We start from the raw sequence: 18,640 nt of genomic DNA on the forward strand, positions 1-18,640 counted from the left end.
CCAAACCTCTTTCTAAGGCGTTTTTGTGGTGTTCTTGTAGCATATTTCAGAGCAGGGCAGGACAGAACATCAGCTGTCTAATGGTGCGTTTTGGGAAGTTTAAAGGGCGATGTGGAAGAGATGCAGAGGAGAAGAAATCGAATACCGCCCACGGCGAAGAGAGGGTGAGTAGAGTGCAGAAGAATAGGAGGAGGAGGCGCGGGACATTTATCCTTTCGTCAGGTCTTTGGGCATGTTCTGTGAAGTCTTTCATTTCAGGACTGAACAAGCAGAGCAGAATAAGCAGAGCAGAACATGCCCACTTGCGTCAGAACTTTCGACGACAGAGCGAGATGCACGAAAGCTACAGCAGATATGATGCGTAGAGAAGAAGAAGAGGAGGAGAAGGCACAAGGCATGATCAAGATTGTCGTGGGTTTCGTTATGTTGCGGAAAGTTCTTAGAGTTCGGGACCAAATGAGCAGAGCAGAATAAGCAGAGTAGAGCATACCATGTTTCTGGTAGTATTTTGGACGACAGAGAGAGATGTATAAAAGCCGCAGCAGAGATGCTGCGTAGAGTGGAAAAAGAGGAGGAGAAGGCACAAGACATGAAGCCCTTGATCGTATCTTTCGTCATGCTCCGAGGTGTTTTGTATTTCAGGACTGATCGAACGAGATGAATAGAGTAGAGCAGAGCAGAGCAGGACATATGGGGACCGCTAACGGTATTTTCAAAAATAGAGGGTGATAGACAACAGCCATAGCAGAGATGATGCGTGAGAAGCAGAAGAGGAGGAGGAGGCATAAGATATGTCCCTCTTTAACCAATCTATCGTCATGCTCCGAGGTGTCTTTTATTTCAGGACTGAACCAGCAGGGCAGAACAGAGCAGCGCAGCGCAGAGCAGCGCAGGGAAGAGCAACGCAGGACATGCGCCTTTTTTCAATATGATTTTAGACGACGGAGAGAGATATAAGAAACCTAGAGTCAAGGAGGAGAAGGATGCAAACCGCGAGGAAGCGAGGGTAAGCAGCGTATATAAGAAGCAGCGTCGCCGCAAGACATACGACGTCTTAACGACCGCTTTTTCGTTCGACGTTTCCGCCGGCTTTCCCGTCGTTTTTCGACGTTTTTCGTTCGCTCTTCCCCTTTTTGGAGGCTTGTGGCAGCAGAATAGGAGAGAGCAGAGCAGCGCACAGCAGCGCAGGACACACAATCCTGCCCTCCTCGGCTACTTCTCGCCCATCTTCCAAAAGACGCAGAGGATACGCAGAGAGAAGAAGCAAGCATCCAAGCCAGCGGGCGCGAAGACACCGAAAAACAAGTCCAGACATGACCTCTCTCACCGCCATTTTTCAAGGCGCTCTTGTATCACAACACGAAGCAGAACAGCGCAGCGAAGACCCGAGCCCAACACAGTCTCCGTTCTCTTTCGGAAGGCGCAGATGTTATCGACCTTAGAGTTTTTAGTTTAGGAAGGTAAGGGAAAGGTGGGGGAGTGCAGTGGAGAGGGCATACACCTCTTTTGGGGGGTTGGTGCGTAGCAGAGTGGGAAAGAGCGGAGCAGGACAGACCAGACCATCCTACCTTCCTCGGCCAATTTCCGCTCATATTTCGAAGGATATGCCGACAGCGAAACCAAAGACACAGAAGAACGAGTCAGAGCTCATCGTCCATTGATCATGAGCAGAAAGAGGATTCGGGTCAATACATGATCTGTATGTGCCATTGTCACTTTCCTTTCGGGTTTTCTGTCTTGTCTTTGAACAAGCAGAGCGGAGCAGAGCAGAGCAGAGCAGGACAGCACATACGTTCGAACAGCACACCTTTCAGGAAGTGTCACCAGAAGTGTTGCAGAAGGAAGTATTGCAGAAGCAGAGGAGGTGCGGAGGAGGTGTGCAGAAGATTTGCGCAGAAAGAGAAGCTGCAGAAAGAGAAGGTGCATAAAGGGAAGAAAGGAAAGAGCCAGGACGAGCGGAATATATACCCCTTCAAAAGCGGGATCCCGAAGACGGAGACATGCACATGCAGCGCGCCTTTTCGGACACGACACCAGCCCATGGATAGCCAGCGTGTTTTTCGAATTCCAAAGCACAGCACACCATAGCAATACTAACAACCAAGCAAGCGAGCAAGTTCTAAGCCGCACAGGAAGCAACGTCAAGAAAGACCTGATGAAGGTGAATAAATAGTAATAGTAATAGTAGGTATAGAGTAGAGACCTGATATGAATGGTTGACGCTTTTCTCCTCCGCTGTGGCAGAGCCTGCTTTCCCGGGTTGCCTTGCTGCAAACTCCTCGTTTCCTTTCCGCCTTGCTCTCGCTTCCTCCCAGTAGCTTTTGTGCCAATCGCGGCGGAGACATGTGCACGCAGTGAACGCTGCGTGACAGCCATGTGTCGCATGATGCTCGGCGACGACGATGTTCCAGTACCCGATCCAATACCCAGATCCAGATGGCAATCGCAATCCCAACACACCCCTCAAACAACCTCGACCCACCCCTCCCCCCTCCGCCCCTCCCCCCCCGTAATCTCCCGCGCCATCCCCTCCTTAACGCCCCTCCGCCTTGCGCGCTCCCTGACACTGCGCTCTTCCTTCTCGCACTCGCGGATGGCCTCGACAACCTCCAGCTCCTCGAACCGCGCGTCTTGCAGATTGAGTTTCTGCCACGCGGGGTGCTTCGCGCAGCGTTTTTTCATGCAGAGGGGGATGTCCTCCTCGTCTTGCGCTGCGGGATCTTGCATCGCTGTGGGATCAGGTGTAGAGGAAGAGGTAAAAGCGGCACACCCCGCAGCGCTATCCCGCCAGGCGAGGAACTCAGCGTCGGACCACGCGAGCCGGGCATCATACCCGCAAAAGTCCTTGGGTTTGACTTTCTCGCGCTCGGCGGCGCGGGCGGCGCGCTCCTTGGCCTGCGAGACGAAGCGCTCGCGGTCCTTGAGCAGCTGCAGGCGGTCGTTGAGCTGGCTCTTTTCATTATGCAGGGCGGTCAGGCGCAGGGTCTCGGCGGGGGTCAGGGCGTCGGGGGGGAAGTCGGGGCGGGTGGGGGACGCGGTGGGGGGCGGGGAGAGGACGCCGGACCCCAGCGCGCGGAAGGCGGCGATGTTGGGGGACGCAGAGACCAGCGCCTTAAGGTCCTTGGCGCGCAGGACGCCGCCGAGGGGCGTGGGCTCGTCGTCGTCGTGGGCGGGCTTCTTCTTCTTGGGCTTGGCGCCGGCGGTGCGCTGCAGCTGCTCCTGCATGAACAGCACGCCGCAGTCGTCGGAGCAGTACTTGCTGGTGTCGGCGGGGCGGGCCGGCCGGCGGCAGGCGTCGCGGCGGCACATGGGCTTCCAGGTGGTGTGGCCCTTGCCGGCGGCCTCGCACAGCGGGCAGATGAACTTGTCGACGAGGTGCTCGTCGGCCTGCTTCATGCTGACGCAGTCGCCGTGGAACCAGTCGTCGCAGCCGCCGTCGCAGCCGATCATCCACTTGTGGTTGTCGGGCTTCTTGCAGATGCAGTACAGGTTGTGGTCCTCGGACGAGTCGTCGTCGTCGTGGTCGTCGTCGTCGGGCGCGGGCGACGACGGGAGGGGCGTGCCGGCCTGCGAGCCTTTTTTCCTGCGCGTGGGCGTGACGGAGCGCTCGTCGTCGATGCGGCGCTTCTTGGACGGCTTGGTCTTGGCGGTGCCTTTTTTCTTGACGGCCGACGGCGCGGGGCGCTTCTTGGACGGCTTGGGCGAGACGCTGTCGGCGACGCTGGCGGGGCGCTTTGCGCGCAGGCCCAGGTCGGCCTTGGCGGCCTCGATGGCCTTGAGGGTGTCGGCGTCGAGGGTGTTGGAGTCATTGAGGCTGGCAGGCGAGGGCTGGGCGGGATGGCTGGCGGGCGAGGCCTCGCGTGTGTGCTCGTCCGTGACAGTGTGCTCATCCTTGACGGCCGACGCGTCCTGGTCCTCCATGTGCGGCTTGTGCTTGACGCGGTCTGTAGGATCCTCGTGCTTGACGCGGTCTGTAGGATCCTCGTGCTTGACGCGGTCTGCAGGCTCCAGCATCGGGGCCAGCACGGGCGCCGGGTCGGTCAGCAGCGACTGGCGGCGGCGGCGCTCCTCGGGCGAGTGCTGGGCGTGGTGGTAGTGGGCGAGCGAGGGCGAGCGGGCGGCGGGCGGGTCTGTGGGCGCGGGCTCGACGGGCGCGTGGGCGACGCTGGGGCGGCGGGCGGGCGGCGACGCGGCGTGGGTCGACGCTGGTGTGGCGGTCGACGCAGACACGGTCGACTCGGGCGCGGCGTACTGCTGGCCGCTGCCGAGGGTGGCCAGCGTGGTGAGGGCGTCGGCGGCGTCGCGCGGCGGCTGGAGCGGGTCGAGGCTGGGGCGGCGCTCGGGCGCGCCGTGGTTGAGGAGGGCGTTGATGCTGCTCATGGTGTGGAGAGGCGAGGGCGTGGGCGTATGCGCGGGCGAGGGCGTGGGCGTGCGCAGGCGCGGGCTCGTTGTCAGAGTCGGGGCTGCGGGTGCATGGCGAGACGCAGCCAAGTGACGACAGACGGGCTGGAGAGAAAATGCACGCCGCGTTGGCGCTGGTCTGCTGCATTGGCGCGGAGACGCGGGCGGGCCAGGTGCAGCGGGCGGCTCGACTGCCCGCCTCCGTCAGCGCCGCCTTGGGCCTGGTGCAGGTGGGAGTAGCGTGCAGCAGGATGCAGCTGTGGGTGCAGCTGTGATTGCAGCGTGATTGCAGCTGGGATACAGCCTGCGCTCATCGCCGTGTCGCTGTCGCCGTGTCGCTGTCACCGTGCCACTGGAGCCGGGGTGCACTGTCTGGCTCTCACGTGCATGTATCCGTCGCAAGACATGGTAGTTGAGTATAGTAAGATTCCTCGCTCATCTAAAGTACATGAGAGTCGCTTATGGTATCAAGCATAGTCGCTCATTGAGTATCGGTATCAAGCATGGTCGCTTGCAGATTCGTATCAAGCCGTCGCTTACAGTATGGGTATCACTCCTCGCCCTCCCGCCCTCGCTTCCGCGCCACGCCGCTCGTCGCACCCGCCACGTCCAGCGTGCGGCGGATCTTGGCCTGCAGCTCGTCCGCGTCCGCGTCGGCGCCGTAGATGGTCTCGACCAGCGCCGCAAACCCCTCGCGCCCGACCTCGACCCGCCCGCGCGGGCCCACCACGTAGTCGACCGTCTCCTCGCCGCCCACCGCCTCGCGCACCCGCACCACGTACCCGTCCTTGGCCATCAGCGCCAGCGTCTTCTCCGTCGTCGCCAGCGGCGTCGTCTGGTCCGCGTTCATGCGCCGCAGCGCCCGGTCCAGCTTCGCCTCGGGCAGCCGCCCGCCTGCGATCACCACGAGCGCGATCACCATCGTGTACAGCCCGACGTAGGCGCTGGCGTCGTCGCGGGAGGCGGGCGGCGCGGGGCCCAGCGCGTCGGGGAGGCGGTACTGCGCGGGGACGACCGTCTGCAGCACCCACATGTTGCTGGTCTTGCTTGAGTCGGCGGCCGCTGGACGGTCAGCGTGGTCTGGGGGGCAGTATGTAGAGACGTACCGCGCTTCTGGCGGGCCGTCACCCTCTCGCCGCGGGGCAGCTCGGCCATGGCCATGCCGAAGACGTCCATCAGCTCGCTGTTGGCCTGGTCGAACACCGTCTTGAACAGCCGCGCGTGCGACCCGAGCACTGCGGGGTCAGCGGTTGTGATTGAACGTGCGTGACTGTAGTGGATATAGTCGTGACTGCAATGCGTACCCTTCTCGTTGACGTCCTGCCGCTTGATGGGCTTGCGGGCTGCCTCGCACGACAGCGCGTAGCGCACGAGGCTCTTGGAGAGCTGGTCGACGCTGCCGCCGCCGCCGTGCTGCGACTCCTCCATGTCCTCGTCGTCGTCGGGCGTGGCCGGCCGCGGGGCCTCCGCCTAGATGTGTGAGCGAAATCCATAAATTGTCCAGCGCACTCACCACTGTCCGTCTGCTGATCCGGGGCGGCATCGTGTCGTGGACGTCGTAGGGCTGAGACGCGCTCGCGAACGCGCCCGGCCTTGGCACGACATCACCGACTCCGCCTCACCTCCGCCCCACAATGCTGCACCACCACCATGCTGTCGACGCGCCGCCCGCTCTTCCAGTGCCTGCACGCCCCCGCACGCCGCCATGCCTCGAACGTCCCCCGTGGCGACATCCACGCCATCCTGCGCCACACGCACCGCCGCGGCCTGCGCCCCGAGCTCGACTCGGTGTCGACGCACCGCGCGAACCTGATTGAAATCGCGCGCCTCAAGAAACGCCGCAACTGGCTCGCCCTGGGCGCCGCGCTGTCCATGATCGCCCCGATCTTCCTGGTGCGGTTGTGGGACCTGCCGGAAGAGCCCAAAGACACGCCGCCCGACCCCACCGCCAGCCGCGGCATCGTCGACATGGTGCTCGGCCCGCCGACCAAGACCGACGCCCCGCGCGCCGCCGCCGAGCAGTTCCAGGGCAAGCGGGTCGTGGTCGCGGCCGGCGACAAGGTGATTGCGGCGCCCGCCGACGCGACGAACCCGCAGGCCACCGACGCCGACGCCGTCGAACTCGTCCCCGTCGCCAGCACCCACATCCCGTACTTCCCGCGCACGATCCGCGTCCCCACGACCGCCCCCGACGGCACCGTCACAGACCAGGAATACACGCTCCTCGGCCTGGGCCCGCGCCGCGTCTCCTTCCTGCGCGTGCAAGTCTACATCCTGGGCCTGTACATCTCGACCGCGTCGCTCCCCGCGCTGCAAACCGCGCTCATCCACGCCGTCAACCCGCGCGCCTCAGCCCTCATCCCCAGCGAAAAAGACGCCTTGCGCTCCGCGCTGCTCGACCCAACCACCAGCATCGCGCTGTGGGACGCCCTCCTCGCGGACCCAAACGTACATATGGCGTTCCGCGTCGTGCCCACGCGGAACACGGATTTCAAGCACCTGCAGGACGGCTGGATGCGGGGTGTCGCGGGGCGCACGGACGAAGTCAGGCGGCGGCAGCAACTCCTCCTGCAGCAGCAGGCGGTCGAGAAGAAGACGATTTCCCTGCCGAAACCGGTCCAGGAGAGTGAGTTCGCGGACGACGCGTTCGGCGCTGCGATGAAGGACTTCAAGGCGCTGTTCACCGGGCGCGGGAAAGCCGCCAAGGGGAGCGTTATCCTGCTTACCCGCGACGGGAGGGGGGAGCTGGGCGCATGGTTTCAACCTACGGCGGCTGCTAAGGGAGGGGAAGGTGCGATGGGCGAGCTCGTGTCGCTGGGCACGGTGCGGGATCCTCGCGTTAGTCGGTTGGTGTGGCAGATGTATCTTGGCGGCGAGGCTGTGAGTTCTGAGGACGCGAGGAAGAGTGTGGCGGAGGGGTGTTTGGGGGTTGCGGGGAGGCCGGTGGGGAGTGTGGAGGGGATGGTTGTTTAGGTACCGGGGTCAAAAGGTCTCGTGGGTGTGTAAAAGGCTCACATGGGTGAGTGAGGTGCATGTCCTGGATGGGAGCGTGTATAAAATCGCATCGTTTTCTTCTCTCCCTCTCCCGCTTTCCAACCATCCATCACACTCCGCCGTCCACCGAAAACAAGACTACGAGAGAACCATGTCTGCGGCGCCGTGTGACGCCCTTCTGCCACCTCCCAATGCCATTCCCCTTCCCTCCGCAGTCATCACCTCATAATCACTAGAAAGCATCAAATCAAAAGGCGCATGTCTGCGGCTTCCTGCGTCGCTCGAAATCTGTTCACCTGTGTACTACTCTGTTCAACTGTCTCCTACTCTGTCTCCTACTTTGTTCAACCATCTACTGCCAACCACGCACCGAAATGCTTCTGAGCAACACATGGCTGCGGCGGCGGAAAAAGACATGCGAGAATTCTATGGCTGCGGCGCTGTGTGGTGCGGTGCGGTGCTGTGCTGACTCCTGTCTGCGCTCGGGATTTGCTCGACTGTTGACTGCAACTTGAGGCCTCCCGAGATGACGAAACCGTTGTTGGATGTCTGCGGTTTTGCGCTAGGCTTCTGCTACTCTCGGAATTGGAATCTGTGATGCTGTCTGAGAATGTTTGCGGCGCTGCGCTGCGCTGCCCTACTTCTCCACTACTGCTGAAGTGCCTTCTCTCATCCACCACTGTACTCGCCCTACTGAAATACAGCTGCGTGCCACAAATGTCTTGGCTCTGTGCTGCTTTTCTGCTACTCTCGAAATTGTGAGCTGTTCTGCTACCACTGAAATACTAGACGAGGCCTTAGAATGTCTGCGGCTCTGCGCTGTGCTGTGCTGCTCCTTCCCGCTCTCGAGATATCGACTGTACGGTCACATGTCTCCTGGAATGCATGCAATGGCTAACAAATGTCTGCCGTTCTGCGCTGGCCTTCTCCTGCGCACTCTCGAAATCGGAATTTGATCTGCCATCACTGAAATACCACACTCAGATCCGTCATGTCTGCGGCGCTGCGCTGCGCTGCGCTGCTTCTCCACGACTGTTGAAGTATCTTCTCTCATCTACCACTGTGCACCCCCTACTGAAATCCACGGGATTGCCACGCATGTCTGCGGTGCTGTGCGCTGCTCTTGGGCCATTCTCGAAATCGGAAGCTATTCTGCTGTCACTGAAATACGATACTCAGACCAATCATGTCTGTGGCCCTGCGCTGCCCTGCTCTTTCACGCTCGACATGTCTTTTCTCATCTACCACTGTGCACCCCCTCCTGAAATTCAACGAAGACCCGTCTATGTGTGCGGGCCTGCGCTACTCCTGCTCCCGCTACTCTCGAAATCGGAATCTGTTCTGCCGTCACCAAAAACGAGAGGGCGCCTTTCCATGTCTGCGGCGCTGTGTGCCGCGCTGCTCCTTCCTTACTTGCGTCACCTGTTCTGCCATCACTCAAAATGGGAAGGGACCCTCTGATGTCTGCGGCGCTGCGAGGATCAACCGGGCAAAGTCTTGTACAGTTCTTCTTCCCCTAAAACTAAGCGGAAGGCAAAGAATGTCTGCGGCGCTGTGCGGTGCTGCTCTTTCGTTGCTGTTGAAATCACACTTCTGAAACAGAAACCATATTCACCGATGTCTGCGGTGCTGTGCGGGCTGCTTGTCTACTGCTGTTGAACTCTGCCCCTGTTTCTTCCTTGACGTCGGAATATCTGCTACAACCTACTCGCATGTTGACTCTACTGAAATACATGTGGTGGCAAACTAATGTCTGTGGCGCTGTGCTGCGCTGCTCCTTCCTTACTTGCGACTTGCGGGATTTATTCTACTTCCACCACCGTCATTTTCCTACTCAAAAATCCTCACCGACGTCAAATGTCTGCGGCTGTGTGCGCTGCTCCTTCCTCCCTTGCGAGACCTCTTCTACCTCCACTACCATCATTCTCGCACTCAAAAAAGACAGACCCACATTGGATGTCTGCGGCTGTGCGCGCTGCTCCTTCCTCACTCGACACCCATTCGAATCCTACCATCCACTACAACCAACTCTGTACTGAAAACGCGCAAGAGGTCGATTGCGTGTCTGGGGCTCTGTGCCGTGCCGCGCTGCTCCTGATTCTTCCCTGGAATGTTTTTTACTGTGCACTGCGGTTCTTCTTCTGCCGAAATGCCGTAAAGACGGCTGTATGTGTGTGGCGCTGTGCCGCGCTGCTTACAGTAGCTTCTGTCGAGTGCTGTTGTCATATACTCGTGCCGAAAGACGTAAAGTAACAACGTATGTTTGCGACTCTGCAGCTTTGCGCTGCTCTTCTATCGCCCTTGAAATATCTTCTACCATGCACTACTGTGCTCGACCTATTAAAGAAAATACAACTGTATCTTATGTCTGCGGCTCTGGGCTGTTCTGTTTCTTCCTGTTATATCTTCTTCCATCTGCTGATATTATACCCCTACCGAAAAGAACGCGAGATCAACACATGTCTGCCGCTCTGCCCTGCTCCTACCTGGTCCCGGCAGTTCTTCTTCTGCTGAAGAACACGAGGTGATCACGCATGTGTGTGGGTTTGTACTGCGCTGCTCTTCTGCCACTCTCCAAGTGTCCTCCCCTAGCCACTGTTTTGCTCCTTTGACCAAAAGAATTCACAAAAGTAACATGCCTGCGGCGCTGTACTGGCCTTCCATTTCTCCCTTGATGATCTTTTCTTATCCAGTACAATCATCCTCGCACCGAAATGTGTACGACTTTCGATGCATATGTGCGCCGTTGTGCGAGGTGCTTGTATCTATCCCTCGATCTTGGAACATCTTCTACTATTGTGCTTGTGTTAAACAACAACAGAAGGAGACCCATGTCTGCGGCTGCACCACGCTACTTGAGTTTCTTCCTGGAAATGCCTTCTGCTATCTACTACTATCTACCACTGTGCTCGCCGTATCGAAAGATGTTGGGAATGGTTCCATGTCTGCGATGCGGTGCTGTGCTGCGCTGCCTACTTCTATTTCTGGTTGAGCTTGAAAGTCTTCTAATGCCCGCCGCGATCCCGTCCCACCAAAGAAAACATGGATCCAGTCCATGTCTGCGGCTGTGTGCGCGCTGCTCCTTCCTTACCTACGAGATCTCTTCTCCCATCTACCGCAGTGCGCTCCCTACCAGAACAAAGAAAAGAACATCAGCATGTCTGTGGTTGCTCTTCTGGCACTCTTGAACTATCTCCACTCATTCACTATCCACTTTGATTCCGCCGCCGCGAAAGCAATCATAGAAGCAACGTATGTCTGCAGCTCTGCGCTGCTCCTACCGACTCTTGAATTAACCCCAGACACAGAATATGTCTGCGGTTCTGCGCTGTTCTGCTTACCATCAGAGTGTCGTCTGTTGTCCACCGCGTATACCACGATTGCACTCCTCCTGAAATACGCATGCGACACCAAAATGTCTGTGGTTCTGCGCTGCCTTGCTCCTCTACTGCTATTGAAATATCTTCTCCTATCGATCGCAATCATGCCTCTGCTAAAAAAAACCACAAAATCGCCGTATGTCTGCGGCTCTGCCCTGCCCTGCTCCTTCCCGCTCTCGGCATGACTTCTACCACCCACCGAAATCCTCCCCTAGCTAAAAGAAACACAAGATCGCCACATGCCTGGGTCTCTGTGCTGCTGCTTTATTGCGTATAAAGTGGCTTCTCCTAACCACTACAATCACGCTCCCCCGAAATACCGAAAACCCCACGGAAGGTCTGTGGCTTTGCTCTGCGCTAGTTCTGCCCACTCTCAGCACGTCTTCTCTTATCCACCGCAGCGCTATGCCTACTAAAGCAACCCGAGGGATTTTAAATGTCTCGGGTTCTGTGCTGCGCTGCTCCTACATACTCTTGGTATGACTTCTACTACCGACTACATATCGAACACCTACCAAAAAAGTTGTATGACGATGATATGTCTATGGCGCTGCGCTGCGCTGCTTTGCTACTAGTCTTGAAATGTCTCCGCTCTTATCTACTGTACTACTCTCGAAACGAAAAGAGTCAGGAAAGGCACTTTATGTCTGCGGCACTTTGCCATACCGCTCCTCTATTACTTAAATCTGCTCCCTCTCTCTCTCAGAAAGTCTTCCAGGGCTCTTGTATCTGCCGCAACTCTGCTTTTACTAAAATGGAGTACAATCGGAATGCATGGCTGCGCCACGCTTCTGCTTTTGCCTACTCTCGAAGTATGGACGTGGTTTCAACATGGTGCGCCTGTGCCGCGCTGCCACTTAATATGAACTCTGTTACTTCCTCTCTTCTTCTTTCTTATACCAGAAACTGAACGCCCCGCGCCTGCTGAAACGCAAGAGATGGTATCACATGTCTCCTGCTGTGTGTCACTGCTCCTACCTGCTCACGGCATGTCTCCTCTTGCCCACTGCAATTCTACTCCTATTTAAACAGAAACAAACCCACTACATGTCTGTGCCGCCCTGATTTTCTCTGCCCCTTGGACTTGCCCCCGCTTCCTCTTGATAAGCCTTCGAAGATTCTTACCATGGATATCCACGCAAATCTGCTTCTGCCAAAAGTACGCCACAGAAGAAGTGCATAGCTGTGGCACTATTCCAACCAATTCTCTACTTTTCTCCAAGATTGCCAAGGGATTCAACATAGTGTGCCCTTGCTACGCTGCGACGGTGTATAAAAATGCATGGCGTTGTTTCTTCATCTTCCTTCTTTCTTATACTACATACTGAAATCGTGCGCCTGCTTAAAAGAACTAATTGTTAACAAATAGCTGCAGTGCTGTACTGGTTCCGGTAAGAGATGTATCCAGACTTGAACCGCAAGTTTTTCTTGAGTATTCTGTAGTGTGCAAGTGGAGACTTCCGAGGTAAAACTCGTGAGGATGCTAATTGCCATGTTTTGAATACCTGGTACTATTCTAGAGCCACTGTACTTGAGTGAACGTCTAAGAACCTGATAGCTTGGCTAACCTCGTGGTCACTGTCAATGATTAACAAGGCTTCGCAGTGTTATTCTCATGAACATACTGCAGGCTTAGCATATGCTCTCTTATGATCGTGTGGATTCGCAGTATAGGGAGGGTGATCTCGCCCAGCTCAGCGACATTCAGGTCCTGACAGATTCTCCGAATCGCATACCTCTTTCTGGCAGTACTGTATCGATTCATCAGGCGGATGAGATGATAATTTGAAGAGTCTGCACCAATTCAATGTTTGGAAATTGCCTTATCCGAAGCACTTACCAAAGACGAAGTACAAGACTAATGAGGCTACCCCTGCTCCATACTCTGTTTCGACTGTTGCAACAAGCTGATTGATGAAGACTGTTTCTTCGCGGAGAGTTTTAAGACTTCTTGATGTCCCTTCAAACCCCGCCTCCTTCATTTTGGCATTGATCTAGTCCTCGCCTTAGAAACTTGAATGCCTGTGTGATGCCTTCAATGTACATACCACTCGAGCACCAGCCTTTCCAGACTCGCATGCGAGCGCTTCCCAGATGAGGAAAAAGCACAGAGAAACGAAGCGTGTGAATGTTGCATGTTTCAATTGCTCTTTTGACTGGAGGAAGGTGAATTTGCACCACTGGAAGGCTAGTGTGCTGTGCTCAAAAGACTCGCCTTCTGCAGTGTCTATTTCAGGAACGATGCGACTCTGTATTCCATCGGCAGCGTTAAGGTTGTTTGTGTCTTGGAAGCCTCTGATGAACTTTTGGACAAGACTTAAGATTGGCAATTCTGATCTGCTTTGTTTACGCAGTTTGTTTACATGCGGGTATTCGAGGTGGCTAGCGGAACGTTCCAATGCCTGCTCTAGTGACTTTTCCATGGAGATGTGTTGCTCAAAGCACATTTCTGAGCTGTTCTGGGGGTGGACAGGACTGAAAAAAACTTCTTTGTTAGGTCTAGCTTCTGGGAAGCCAACAACGTAGCCAAATATTAGGGCTGCTCTTTCTGAGCAGGTTCTACACTTTTGCACGACTTTCTTGGGAATCGGTAGCTGTTGCCTGCATGATGTTATAAGAGTTAGACGACCATTGGAAGAGATTAGAGCAACTGACCATGCATCATTGGTCCTAAAGTTCCAAACGTGGTGACTAACGCAGTTGTTGTATATTCCTTGCGCAATGTTGGCAATGATTGGAAAGAAATCCTTTTCGTCCAAGTCTTTGCAACATTGAGCATACGTCGCCTCAACGTGATGAAATATCTGGCCACGATGATGCGGCGTACTGAAAGGGACAACACATATAACGATAGTGAGAACATGTGTGCCTTGAAAAGGAACGGAGGCATATATATAAAGTGCTTCGTCGAGTAGACTTAATGACATACTAGGGGCCGTATCGCTCCTCTCACTTTGTGACAGCTTGATTAAGGTGTGAGAAGCATCTTTCAGAATAGGGTTAGCCTCAGAACAATTGCGAATGCAGAACATTATCTTGAAAAGTAATCGATGATAAGGAGGTTCTAGATCCAAGCAGTAGAAGCACTTCGTTACTAGAAAAAAAGACTCTAGACATCAAGGCTAATAAATAGACACGCTTGGCCCTTTCTCCATCATGACGTAGGCTATTAGTGCTTGCCTATATACCGTGGAAACTGATTCCTTCCGGCTCTAAGCAGGGCAGAACCCCCTTTTGATCCCTGCTAGCTGGGGCCGAAAGGAACAGGTTCTTCCGGTACTATAATATCATACATGTGCAGAACATGTGGTAAAGAGTAACTAGGATCAATACTAAAGCAGTAGAAATTGTTAAACATAGGTATTAGCCATTGAAAATTGTAGAGATACCACTGCGAGACTACAGTGTATCCTAGCCTGTTCAGGCGCCCCTTTGTAGCTATGAGATCATTAGTAATCCCTATTAGCTTAAGCAGTGTCTTTGGGCTGTTGCCAAGTCTTTTCTAGCATGTTAATCATAGGGGAATCTAATTAGACGAAGCCTTTCGGACCTTCTAGCTATTCGCCGACATTGATCTATCAAGTACAATCAATGAGGCTACTCCTGTTAGGTCCAGATCAGGCCGTGAGAGCCAAGTCTTACTCATCCGCAAGAGATACATGCTCCCTCAAAAGAAGGGACTGCGCTGAGGCATGCAATGTCAGCCGCAACATCTACTGTAGGAATTAGCATTATTCAAGACAAATGGCGGGTTCGATGTGCCTGAGAATTCTGTGCTGATAGCAATAGCACACGGTACAGTAATACTAGCAAAAGTACCAATACATCCTAGATATTTGTTAGTATTACGTTGCAGCGCAAATCGAAAACTTAAGGTACTTGCCTGCAATGTTACACCCATAAGCCTTCTTTTGTTCCAGCTCAATCAAGTCTTCGAGGCATTGTGCCTGCAGACTGACGTCTACATCAACGCATGTGTACTGTCGCTGCCTTGCTACTAAGCGTCTATATTCTGGACTGCCATCTCTTTTAGATACTAGAGCAGAAGGCGCTACATATGCTATAGAGAGCAATGCTACAAGACCAACAGTACTAAGGCTGGAACGCATCTTAAGGAAGAAGTAGATAAATCAAACCGGTAGGTAGATATAGATGTGTTGTTCAAAGTGCAGCAGCGACAGTCCATATTTGATCCCGTTCATACCTACTGTTTTCCCATCTGGAACGAGTCATGAACAGGAACAAAACGACCGATAGACCGAGCAATGACACAGGCCTGCAGAGACGCACAGATGACCCTTCTAGGCACCTACAACTCAATCAGGACGCAATATAAGGTGGCTGGGAGATCGCCTTCCCCATGATTTCCAGCCATCCAGATCTGTCTTGGCGAATAGAAATTGCAAGCAGCACAGATCTGGCACGGTCCAGCAGACTGCTCCGTGTAAGAAAGCATTGTGTAATCCGTTGTGTGTGACTCCAGAGACTCATTTCTATGTGAACTTGAAGATGGCGAGAGCGTACGAAGGGACAAGGCAAGGTTGTTCAGAATCAGCTCCTAGGAGCTGATTTTCTCCATTCGAGCTGTATGTGGGTACCGTGCTTTGCTTGGTAAGCTGTAAATGGTGATGATCGGTGAGTCCTCTGAGCATGATTTTCCGTTAGTGCATCTCGTATACTGGCTCAATTGTCGCCCAGTCAGCGAAGGGATTTCGGCTAGATCGGTCGGTGAATTTCCTCAAACACTGATGATAGCACGTTGTGGATGATGTTTCTTTGCCTTAGAAGTTTCGAGAGCTCTGCAAGTAATACTGGACATTTAAAATCAATCAAAACATTATTTAAATTGATGCAGTAAAAAAGTTTCACGCTTCTGACCACTTCACTTTCACATTCACAATTCCAACAATGGCAAAGCCAGATACTCGTAACCCTGGGTTGATTCCAACGGCAGATCTCGAGGTTCGAGAAGTTGAAGATTTCGGAGCCAAATTCGTGAAATGTAGTGAAGAGCATGCTTCGCACTACAAGATTGTCACCGTCGACGGGTATGAGAAAGACCTCTTCACACTGACTAATAGAGAAAAAAGATTTCTCAGGTTCATTCCTATCACAACCTTACTGCCAATCCTCCTAAACATCTACTATTGGTGGATCCAATATCGCTTGCTGTTGGCGTCGAGTGGATCTTTTTCAAATACAGCTTTCGTAGCTCGACGTGGCTATGTAGTCCTCGAAATGATCACAAATGGTATTTATCCTGCTTGTTACTGTTAACGACTACGTTTTGTGTTGACTATATTAGTACCCGAGTACTGTAAGAAGCTTCTGGATGCATCAGTAATAGCGAAAGGTTCTTGGAGGTCTCGGCTGTGGCTGTACGGCCTAGACGTCCCTTCAGTGGACATTGCGATAGTATGCTGCAACGAAGATCTGACTGTAATACTGGACACAGTTCGGGCGGCTTTGAATACAGACTGGCCGAGTGATCGAATGCGCATCATTGTCTCGGATGACGGCGCTCAGAAAAACGTTCAACAAGGAGTCCAACATCTGCAAGAACAATATCCTGGTACCCATCTTTTCTATACGGCACGTCAAAAAACTCCGTCGAACAGCCACAAAGCTGGAAACCTTAATCATGTACTCAACTTTACTGCTAAACTCCCAGGTGGACAAGCCCCCTTTCTTGCAGGATTGGACGTTGATATGATACCCGAAAGGAAATGGCTTAGGGTACAATTGCCACACTTGCTACTCGATCCAGGGATGGCATTTACTTGCCCACCTCCCTGCTTTTACAATGTTCCTACGAACGATCCGCTCTCCCAGTCTTTGTTTGTCTTCAACAGATATGAGGAAATTCTGAAGGATGCGGCGGGTATCGCATGCTGTACAGGGTCTGGCTGGGTCATGCGACTGACTGCAATTGCTGAAATAGGAGGCTTTCCTTCACAATCCCTCACAGAGGATCTCCTGTGCAGTCACCTTCTACTTGGCAAGGGTAAGCCGTAATTTGTGGTCTGCAAACGCACAAATTGTCTGACAGTTTATAGGATGGCGGTCTGCATACGTCCAGGAAGAGCTGCAGTGGGGTCTAGTCCCAGAAACATACCACGCGCACATCCGTCAGCGCACACGCTGGGTAAGCAACCATCCCATCGTGGTTTTAATGTAGACAGTATCGGAATGTTTCTAACTATACACGACAGAGTACCGGCGGCGTACAAGCAGGCTTGATAATGCGGCTCTGTCTCTTCGGGGAGCGCGCACGCCATCTAAACAGCTGGCAAAGAGCATATGGTTTCTGGTACCTTTACCAGAACATAACTGCCACATTAAGGGTGCTAGAGGTCGTCAAAACAGCAGTAATGCTAATTGCTGGCTGGCCTATCGTTGTGTACACTCACGAAGAACAACTGATGTCTCTATTGAAGATTAGCTCGGCGGCTCATGCCATTAATTTTGTGCGTCAATGTCTAATGGCAACTGTCAATGGATACGCAGCGAGCTGCGGGGAGGCCATGTCCCTCTATTTTCTGAACACGTGTAAGTTGTCACAAACGACGACTACAGTAAAACTAAAAATTTCACAGACTTTGCGATAGACCACTGGAAAACATTCATAATCCCGAAATCGTTGGGTGGACGATCTAGTGCCTTCTCCGCAAAATTCCCGTCGACTGGGAGCTTATCCGACGAACTTTATGAGAGACATCGTCCCTTCAGAGCTCCTCTGAGAGCGCGTTTAAAGTCAATTTTAATCACTGACGGTGGCATTATTCCTGTGGCAATTGCTTTTTCCCTGGCTATTGGGGTGCTCATGAACTTCAGGGCTGCTATCGAATCGTATGGCTATGATATAAGGGCTTGCTTCTTTTATCTTCTGCCACGAGTGCTCTGGGCCTCGTCTATGTGGCCGACCTATGCTGTGGCCTTTTCAAGACCTCTTTACTATGCCATTTTCCCACCGGATATGCCTGAACGCGAGAACCTTCTCAAAGGCGATGCGGCAGGTGTTGCTCGCCCTAAAGATCACTCCAAACTTCCGAAATCTCCGATCAGAGGACTTGGAATAGAACTAGTCAGTACGCTATGCGGAGTCTGGGCAATGATTTTATTTTCATGGTCATTTTAGGTAGCTACCATAGCCATAGATTCTGGGTTCAAGCAGGTACGGTGGTAATTTCTATGCTGACAGAAGTGAATGTTCACAGAAAGGGTGTCAAACAAGGGAAACAGTGAGCAGTCTTTAGACGATGGCGATTAGAACCAGATAACTATGTTGGCTTGTTTAGTGTGTGATTTTGCGTACGAATCAACCTTGTCTTGAAAACACATGCAGTCAAACTTGGTCGTCCATTACGATACTACCGCAGACTTTCTCGTTGATGATGTGAACTAGGCCTAAGAGGCAGGTATATCCATCAGCTCTCATCCAATTATGGCAAGTAGGTAGCAACCTATTCTATGTTAAATCTACTCTATATTACTGTCTCAATAACATGCTGCAATGTTCTTTGATTGGCTATAAAATAAGACGCCCTAGCAAAAGTAGACATGTCGTTTTGATATGGACTGTTCTTAGCCATCCCATAGCTAGGCTCGCAGCGCCCGCTCATTCCTCCCTATTAGGCCGAGTTCACATCATCAACGAGTAAGTCTGCGGTACTGAGTCACGACTGTGTATCATTTTGATTAGTTAGCGAATGACAGAGCAGTCAAATGATTTCGGCGGATCTTCCAACGCTGCACCAGGAAACAATCCTGGAGAAGTCTCTGTCTTTGATTTGGATAGGTAGTGATAGCCCATGTACCATGACGAAGGCTATGATATTTCCACCGCATCAAACCGCGAATCCATG

The 18,640-nt window shown here is 53.6% G+C and overlaps 5 protein-coding genes across 5 annotated transcripts; 2 read left to right on the forward strand and 3 right to left on the reverse strand.

Moving 5' to 3' along the window:
• Positions 1 to 2,463: 2,463 nt before the first annotated feature.
• On the reverse strand, positions 2,464 to 4,626 carry C7974DRAFT_358418 (uncharacterized protein; the record flags this gene model as incomplete). Its single annotated transcript, XM_046139634.1, has 1 exon — positions 2,464 to 4,626. Exon 1 carries the CDS (start codon positions 4,378 to 4,380, stop codon positions 2,464 to 2,466), a length of 1,917 nt encoding a protein of 638 aa, XP_045998536.1. The 5' UTR covers positions 4,381 to 4,626.
• A 67-nt stretch (positions 4,627 to 4,693) lies between these two features.
• On the reverse strand, positions 4,694 to 5,942 carry C7974DRAFT_393455 (MAGE family-domain-containing protein). The gene is made up of 5 exons (XM_046141769.1): positions 5,915 to 5,942; positions 5,706 to 5,871; positions 5,508 to 5,636; positions 4,874 to 5,463; positions 4,694 to 4,822 (listed from the first exon to the last, which is right to left on the reverse strand). Exons 2-4 carry the CDS (start codon positions 5,827 to 5,829, stop codon positions 4,952 to 4,954), a joined length of 765 nt encoding a protein of 254 aa, XP_045998537.1. The 5' UTR covers positions 5,830 to 5,871; positions 5,915 to 5,942; the 3' UTR covers positions 4,694 to 4,822; positions 4,874 to 4,951.
• Positions 5,943 to 6,022: 80 nt separating this feature from the next.
• C7974DRAFT_393457 (chalcone-flavanone isomerase-domain-containing protein) lies at positions 6,023 to 7,677 on the forward strand. The gene has a single exon (XM_046141770.1). It carries the CDS (start codon positions 6,052 to 6,054, stop codon positions 7,372 to 7,374), a length of 1,323 nt encoding a protein of 440 aa, XP_045998538.1. The 5' UTR covers positions 6,023 to 6,051; the 3' UTR covers positions 7,375 to 7,677.
• Positions 7,678 to 12,363: 4,686 nt separating this feature from the next.
• C7974DRAFT_358425 (uncharacterized protein) lies at positions 12,364 to 13,850 on the reverse strand (the record flags this gene model as incomplete). Its single annotated transcript, XM_046139635.1, has 3 exons — positions 13,139 to 13,850; positions 12,616 to 12,769; positions 12,364 to 12,569 (listed from the first exon to the last, which is right to left on the reverse strand). The coding sequence occupies exons 1-3, from the start codon at positions 13,805 to 13,807 to the stop codon at positions 12,364 to 12,366; spliced, it is 1,029 nt and encodes a 342-aa protein (XP_045998539.1). The 5' UTR covers positions 13,808 to 13,850.
• A 1,833-nt stretch (positions 13,851 to 15,683) lies between these two features.
• C7974DRAFT_471836 (glycosyltransferase like family 2-domain-containing protein) lies at positions 15,684 to 18,180 on the forward strand (the record flags this gene model as incomplete). The annotated part of the gene is made up of 7 exons (XM_046146519.1): positions 15,684 to 16,026; positions 16,081 to 16,779; positions 16,832 to 16,920; positions 16,988 to 17,324; positions 17,372 to 17,863; positions 17,933 to 17,949; positions 18,121 to 18,180. The coding sequence occupies 7 exons, from the start codon at positions 15,684 to 15,686 to the stop codon at positions 18,178 to 18,180; spliced, it is 2,037 nt and encodes a 678-aa protein (XP_045998540.1).
• Positions 18,181 to 18,640: the final 460 nt, after the last annotated feature.

Source organism: Boeremia exigua (assembly GCF_020726555.1).
Source record: "Boeremia exigua strain MPI-SDFR-AT-0100 chromosome Unknown C7974scaffold_5, whole genome shotgun sequence".
NCBI classification, from domain to species: domain Eukaryota; kingdom Fungi; phylum Ascomycota; class Dothideomycetes; order Pleosporales; family Didymellaceae; genus Boeremia; species Boeremia exigua.

Bases quoted from the DNA above. Each gene is read 5' to 3' on its own strand.
- C7974DRAFT_393455 (XM_046141769.1), bottom strand. From the start codon at position 5,829: ATGGAGGAGTCGCAGCACGGCGGCGGCGGCAGCGTCGACCAGCTCTCC. The intron at 5,637-5,705 runs GTACGCATTGCA...CTGACCCCGCAG, and splicing joins GCAGGACGTCAACGAGAAGG to TGCTCGGGTCGCACGCGCGG. The intron at 5,464-5,507 runs GTACGTCTCTAC...CTGACCGTCCAG, and splicing joins GACGGCCCGCCAGAAGCGCG to CGGCCGCCGACTCAAGCAAG.
- C7974DRAFT_393457 (XM_046141770.1), top strand. From the start codon at position 6,052: ATGCTGTCGACGCGCCGCCCGCTCTTCCAGTGCCTGCACGCCCCCGCA.